At 37.1% G+C, this 8,135-nt stretch overlaps 1 protein-coding gene across 1 annotated transcript in view; it reads right to left on the reverse strand.

Annotated features, from left to right (window-relative positions):
* Nucleotides 1-264: 264 nt before the first annotated feature.
* The window catches only part of MRPS36 (mitochondrial ribosomal protein S36), a 9,105-nt gene continuing 1,234 nt past the window's right edge, over nucleotides 265-8,135 (reverse strand). Inside the window, exons 2-4 of the mRNA XM_006762396.2 lie at nucleotides 3,226-3,289; nucleotides 1,688-1,875; nucleotides 265-1,232 (exon numbers count right to left, since the gene is read on the reverse strand). Coding sequence (XP_006762459.1) covers nucleotides 1,215-1,232; nucleotides 1,688-1,875; nucleotides 3,226-3,289 — 270 coding nt within the window. The 3' untranslated portion in view covers nucleotides 265-1,214. The remainder of the gene's footprint in view (nucleotides 1,233-1,687; nucleotides 1,876-3,225; nucleotides 3,290-8,135) is intronic.

Genomic DNA, 8,135 nt, shown 5'->3' on the forward strand with positions numbered 1-8,135 from the left:
AATTTTGTATTTTTTGAGTCACCAAAGTAGTGTATTGTTAGCACCAAACCCCTGCCTCAAATTTGAGTTGGGTAACATTTTTACTAGACCACAGCACAGAATTTGCAAGAGAAGCAGATCAACTCTAGAATAGTGAATACAACAACAAAAAAAGCAGATTAACCCATAGGCAACTGGGCAATACTCAACAATTCTACTCATCTATTGCTTACAAGCTACCTCTTCTATTAGAGATGACTTCTTGAAAGCATATTCTAGAAATCATTAACGGTACGGAAGAGAATTTATTTAGCTTTGTGAGGCTTTACCTTCACAATAATATACCCTTGGCACAGGAAGACCCTTTAAAGTCTCATAAATTGCTTAACAAAGTAAATATTTACGGTGACTTAATGAAGCTTTCAGACATTAAGTTTGAGAAAGTTAATGATTAGCACAATTGCATACATTATCACAATCCAAACAGTAAACCAAAGAACAAGATTTTCTTAACACCCCATAAAACATAAGAAATAGCAATTTCTACTCAAACATTATACCTCTGCTATATTTTGATCTGATTTTATACTGGCTTTTTTTTTCTTTCTGAAAATAGCTTACTATTAATCTTGTGTGTTAACTCCCTAGTTTTAATACCCAAAGGTCACTGGATATACCTTGGCTCTATTTTTATTTAGTGTAGGATGTGCTTACTAAGCCGGTTATACTCCAGTAACTTTGTGAATGAAAAAAATGCTAAGAGAATTAACAAATAATGGAGTCATTATTTCACCTATCCTCATCCAATTTAAGGAAAATCACTTCCAAAAAGCAATTCTGCCTGATAAACTAATGTCTAAACAGAAACCAAAAAAAAAGGTGAAATTATGGAAAATCTATGGTGGTTTATTAGACATTTTGTGCTTTTAATAGATAAACACTGGTAATACTTGATGATAATCAAGAGTAAATTAATAGACTAACATTTTTAAATGTGTACTGTAATAAGTATAAAGTAAATAAACAATTAGGTAAGCTTGTGGAAAAGCTGCCAAGATACATAAATTAAGAAATACAAGTGTCTATCTAAGTTTTCTATCTTTCTTTTTTTTTTTTTTTACAGAATATTTGTTAGAGTTGTTTAATGTATAATTTCTCATTAGTCATTTTGGAAGTCCTTTATTGTAAAGATTATTCTTTTGTTTGATAACAAACAGCAGCCATAGTGTCAGTGATTATTCAGGACCTCCACGCTGAAAAATAAAAAATAAAACAAGATTAGGTGTCAAATTTACAGAAAAAATATTATCATGGCCACTATACAAATTTACACTATTTTAAGTAAATGATCTTTAGTTTTTTAAAACAATTTCAGGTTTTCTCATTGCTTTATGGCACTATAGAAATGTTATAAATAATTTCAGATCTGGAAGGGATTCAGGTTGATCCAGATCAGTGGTTCTCAAATTTCATGGTCTCAGAAGCTCTTTACAATCTGAAAAATTGAGAACCCTAATGAGCTTTTTTCTAATGTGCTTATGTTGATTGCTTCTACACATCATACTTCTACACATGTATTTATTCATGCATGTAAACTGAGGGCTTGGACATGGTTTATTTCTCATAGTCCTGGCCTATCAGACCATTCGTATCGTAATTATGTACACATCATGACAAGACAATGGGAAAGGCAAGATCAACAACATACTTGGATATATTCGACTTCTTCTTGAGACACAGGTTTCCTTCTGTATTTCTGAGGTAATGTTTTTATTATTTCTGCAGTGTCTGGTGGACCCTGATGCATCAGCCAATCTGACGATTTACTTCCCTTAGAATGCTGTGAAATTGAAGAAGAGTGAGATGGTACTCCTGTTGATCTCACAGCTTCTGATACTGAAATTTAAAAAATGTAATTAGAGAAATTGTTCAGGTGTCTTAAAATACTATGTTGTGTTCTCCATTATTGAATAATCTAGTCATTCTTAAAATAAGTATTATAATTCTGAGAGGTATTAGAGAGTAACTTAGTTGGGTAGCTATATATAATTTCATAAAGTTTTTAAAAAAAGGAGATAATTTTAAACGAGTTACTAAATTGAACAAATTTATAAAATCAAATTTCTAGGTAGTGGAATTCAACCCATATAGATAACCTACATTACTTAAGTTGTGTCATATGGTGGAATTTACAGGTACTATCTTACAATAGGGAATAAGAATTTTGTAACTATAGATGAGATTAGTTTTCTCAATACTTTTTCATCACCTATATCTTAATTCAAGAGTTACAATAAGTTAAAAACACCTGTGTAAAATTTGTTAAAATTCTCCCTGAATTAAGGATCAAGTAGCTTATAATAAAGACAGAGGATCTAGTAAAAAGGAGGGGTCAGAAAAAACAGGACTTGTTCAGAATCTTTAGTTACTTTATGATTACTAAGGTTTATAGCAATCAAAGAAACATTTACTGATTGAATGGATAAATGAGTCAATGAAAGAGAAGGTTAGCTGGGAGAGAAATATGGAAATGGTTATTATTCCTCACAATACATGCAAATGTAAGTATGGGAGATTATTCTAAAGGATAGAAGGAAAAAAAGGTAGAACAAAAATTCCCCTGATAAACTCAATATCATTAAAAATTCAGAGACTTCTATTGAGTCATTACCTTTTTAAATGGAATAAGATAATTTCTACTTGCGTGCAACCTAAGGTATATACCATTTTCTTTTTCTTTTTTTTCCATTTTCTTTTTTTAAAAAAAAATATATTTTTACTATTATGATAAGAGAGAATCATTGATTAGCTGTCTCCTGCATGCCCCCTACTGGGAAGCCCACAACCTGGGCATGTGCCCTTAACCAGAATAAAACCTGGGACCCTTCAGTCTGCAGACTGATGCTATATCCACTGAGCAAAACCAGCTAGGGGGTTATGTACCATTTTCATCTAAGCCACCGAATCTAGCTAATTTTAAAATGAAAAATATTGCCTATAATAGGATATTCATGTATAAATATACATGTACACCTTTGAAAAAAAAAATGCCTTGGTCAGGTAGCTCAGTTGGTTAGAGTGCTAAAGTTGGATCCCAGTCAGGGCCCATACAAGAATCAACCAATGAATACATAAATAAGTGGAACAACAGAATCAATGTTTTTTTTCCTCCTCCTCTCTCCCCCTCCCCAATCCTCCCTTTGAAGTCAATAAATGAAAATTTTAAAAATCTAAAGTACAACTTACCATCTAGTTTAGGATTGTCTCTTCTGTTAGGGAACCTTATTAATGGAGTATGTGGCTTGACTACCTAAAGGAAAAAAAAATGCATAAAAAAGACGAAACACTAAAATAAACTCATTAACTATATATACAAGAAAATCTACCGAACCACATAGAAACCATTATTAAAATAAAATACCTTAGTATTTGACAGCAGTTTTTATTTTTTTAGCAATTTTAAATTTTACTATTTTACTCTTCCCCAACCAGGAAAGCTGGTCTATGAATTATTAACTTGTTTATCTTATCTGCTATTCATAATAACTTTGTACTTTATACATCACAAGACATTTTACTGTACTCCCAACTGATCTCAAAGACAACCCTATGAAAAAGATGACATTGATTTTATGTTGTGTGACTTATATATCACCCTGTTGATTGGTAAGAATTGGAAGTTTCATGACTTGTATTGTATTGAGTGTTGTTCCCCTACTCTATTAGCACCTAGCAGTTTAGAATAGGACAAAAAGCATATTGAAAATTAGGTAATTAAAAAGATACTTTTTCTTGCCAAACTGGTTTGGCTCAGTGGATGGAGCATCGGCCTGCGGACTAAGGGGTCCCAGGTTTGAGTCCAGTCAAGGTCATGTGCCTTGGTTGCGGGCACATCACCAGTAGGAGATGTGCAGGAGGCAGCTGGTCAATGGTTCTCTCTCATCAATGTTTCTGGCTCTCTACCCTTCTCCCCTCCTCTCTGTAAAAAAATCAATAAAATATATATTTAAAAAAATACTTTTTCTGAGTAAAAAAGTAACGTGTTCTGTGTAAGAAATTTGTAAAAAATGCAGAAAAACACTAAGAGGAAAACTATAATCCCCAAAGCCACATAAAACAGGTTTAAACATTTGATAATCCTTTTAGTCTTTTTCCTATACCTATAAAAATACATACTTTTCATTGCCCTAATTCATCATGCCATTTCCATCCCTAGGGGGCAGATGCTCAATGCAGGAGCTGCCAGAAGGGGAGTGGGCCTAAGCCAGCAGGTGAACACCCCTGGGGGGGCCCCCTGGACTGTGAATAATACTACCATGTACTGCTTTGTATTATGAATATCTGAGTCAAAGTCTTTGCAACTGTTAGGAGACAAACCATTCCTTATTGGTATTGGTATACCTCAAAGTATCTTTTTTTCATGTATCAGTATTTAGTTCTTTACTATTACTGTATATTGTTGCATTTTAACACATCTACCACAATTTGTTTATCCTGCTAATGGACGTTTGATTGTTTCTGGTTTGGGAGTTGTTAGGGATAACGTAGCTATGGACATTTTTATTTTTTAAAATATATTTTATTGTATATTGCCTCCCCCTACATCTGACTGCTTATCTTTTAAAACAGCTCAAATATCACTCTGCTCTAAGAAACTTCCCCTGATTCCAAAATCTGATATTTCTACTTTGTGTTTCCATGGTGTCCTGAACATCTTAAGAATACTGTGCAGCAGACAGATAAATGAGCCAATGATGTACAGGAGAGCTAAGCTCCTGGAAAGGCAGAGTCAGAGAATTAAGCACTTCTGCAGCGGTACCTGATACATAACATAGTAAGTGCTCAATAAACATATGCCAAGTGAGTGAATAGACTGTATGGTAGGCCTAAGTATATAGGCATGTAAGTATATAGACACACACTTAACAATACAGGGGTGGGCAAAAGTAGGTTTACAGCTGTAATACAAATACCTGATAAATAAATACAAGAATAAATTGTATTTTCCATACTCAAAACTGTCAACCTACTTTTACCCACCTCTGAGGTACATCAGAGAGAAAGAATTCATTTCAACATTGCTTTTGAATACTTAAAACTATAACGTAATATGCCCTTATAGGCTAAATTCCCACACTATTTGGGATCCCCCTTTTTAAAAAAATACATAGCCAGGCTGATGTAGCTCAGTGATTGAGCATGGACCTATAAACCAGTAGGTCACGGTTCAAGTCCTGGTCAGGGCACATGCCTGGATTGTGGGCTCGATCCCTAGTGGGGGCTGTGCAGGAGGCAGTCAATTGGTGATTCTCACCATTGATGTTTCTATCTCTGTCTCCCACTCCCTTCCTCTCTATGAAATCAATAAAAACATTTAAAAAAATAACTAAAAATACATAAAGTAGAGAAGAGTAGGGTAATAAGCCCTGATAAACACATTATACAACTTCAACAGTAATACAGTCAGTCTTATGTTATCACCCCTCCCCCTACAAGAGGAAAAATTTGATAATTTGGACTGCACTAAAAAGAAAATAAAGATCTTTAACACATCAAGAAAAAAAATCCAAATTTAAAAATACCAACTAGTTAACAAATTTCATAACAGACCAAAGGTTAATAGCCATATTATATACAGAACTTGTAAGCATAGCAAAATGGGTAAGAAGTCTTCACAAGAAATGAAAATAGCTCTTAACCATATGAACAGATGGCTAGCCTCATGTATAAGATAAAGTTAAAAGTACATGGTAATATTTTTCATCAATTAGATTTTTTGTTTTTTGTTAATCCTCACCTGAGGATATTTTTCCATTGATTTTAAGGGAGAGCGGAAGAGAGAGGGAAAGTCAGAAGAAACATTGATGTGAAACACATCAATTGGGAGGAGCCTGCAACCAAGGTACATGCCCTCTCTGCAGGATGACACTCTATCCATTGAGCCAAACTAGGTAGGGCCATCAATTAGATTTTAATGTACAAATTGGATAACACAAGACTGTTGGAAAGGCTGTAGGGAAGCAGATGTTCATTCATTGCTATAGGAATGCATCCTATATAATAAAACCCTAATATGCAAATCAACTGAACAGCGAAACTGGTCGGTATGACATGCACTGACCACCAGGGGGCACATGTTCAATGCAGGAGCTGCCAGAAGGGGAGTGGGCCTAAGCCAGCAGGTGAACACCCCTGGGGGGGCCCCCTGGACTGCGAATAATACTACCATGTACTGCTTTGTATTATGAATATCTGAGTCAAAGTCTTTGCAACTGTTAGGAGACAAACCATTCCTTATGGTATTGGTATACCTCAAAGTATCTTTTTTTCATGTATCAGTTATAGAGAGGAAGGGGGAGGGATAGAGAGTTAGAAACACTGATGAGAAACATCGACCAGCTGCCTCCCGCACACTCCCTACTGGGGATGTGCCCGCAACCAAGGTACATGCCCTTAATCCGAATCGAATCTGGGACCTTTCAGTCCACAGGCTGACGCTCTATCCACTGAGCCAAACCGGTTAGGGCTGGACATTTTTATATGAGTCACTTTTTGGGTATATGCAATCATTTCTCTTGGGTATCAACCTAGGAATAGAATTGCTGGGTCAAAGGGTAGGTGTGTTTAACTATTAGAGATTGACAAGTTTCCCAAAGTGGCTGTACCATTTTATATTCCTAACAGCAATGTATGAGGGTTTTGGTACTTCACATTCTCATCATCACTTGGTATTGTCAGTCTTTTCTATTTTAATCATTAGATGGGTGTAGTAGTACTTCCAGGTTTTCATTTGTATTCTCCTGGCAAGTAGTGATATTGAGCATCTTTTCATAGGCTTACTGCTCATTTGAATAACTTCTTTTGTGCAGAATCATTTTTTTACCCTATTTTAGAATTGGGATATATATATTATGATACCAGTTCTTTGACAGATGTTTGCCATATCCCAACAGAATCTTTAATTAGTTAATGCTCAATAACTACCCAATAAATGAGTAAATGAGGCTTTGTGGAGAGTGGCTAGTGTTTGGACAGGTTCAAGCCTCGGACTAATGAGAGGGCACAGTCCTCTCATTGCCACGTGCAAGTCCCAGCGTGGAGGGCAGAGCCCTCCCAGCACAATTATAGCCAACAGCTGCTATTCAGTGGGGTCTTGACTTAAGAGTGTCCCGACTAACGAGATTTTTGATACCAGCTGTCTCGGCCGATTTTTTTGCATTGAGTTGATAGAGTAATTTGAGTTAACGAGCTCCTTAACGAGCTCGGTCTCAGAAGGAATTAAACTGGTAAGTCGAGGCCCCACTGTAGTTATAAGCTTGAACCTATGGTCTGAACACGTGGCCCCACGTGCCTGAGAGATGTGGGCTTGATAGAGTTCAGGTGCATGTAGTTGAGTAGGATCGAAACTCATGAGAATGTTGTAAACATCTTGACCACGCCCTTACGTTGCCTCATGGAATCTGCTATAAAATAAAGACACGGCTTGTAGTCCTTGGCGCTGTCTACTGACACTTTAAAAAAAAAAATCTTCACCTGAGGACATGCTTATTGACTTTAGAGAGAGGGGGATCATTTCTATAGTTCGAGAGAGAGGGGGAGGGGAGGAGAGGGGATGGGTGGGGAGAGGAGAGGAGAGAGAAACATAGATGTGAGAGAAACATTGAGATGGGTTACACCTCCCGAGGGTTCCCCACTGGGGATCAAACCAGCAACCCAGTCTGTGACCTGACCAGGAATGGAACAACCCAACCCACAACCTTTTGGTACAACTAAGTCACACCAGTTAGGGCAGACTGACACAAGCTGTCTCTCCATCTGGGAACAGCGTCCCACCCAGACCCAGCTTTTATTCTCTTGTCCGTCTTTTCTCCATCCTTCACCGCCCCCTCTCAGGCTCACTGAACCTGGCTGAGCTGGCGTGGCACATAAGGCCCCTGGGGCTGAGTGTGCCATGGCCATGCCAGCTTGCCACAAGGCTCATTCGTTGCAACGGGACTAAAAGACTGGGACCTGGGATTATCTTTCAGACTGACACTTTAAAAAAAAAAATCTTCACCTGAGGACATGCTTATTGACTTTAGAGAGAGGGGGATCATTTCTATAGTTCGAGAGAGAGGGGGAGGGGAGGAGAGGGGAGGGGGGGGGAGAGGGGGGGC

Source organism: Myotis davidii, unplaced genomic scaffold (genome assembly GCF_000327345.1).
Source record: "Myotis davidii unplaced genomic scaffold, ASM32734v1 scaffold135, whole genome shotgun sequence".
Classification (NCBI taxonomy): Eukaryota; Metazoa; Chordata; class Mammalia; order Chiroptera; family Vespertilionidae; genus Myotis; species Myotis davidii.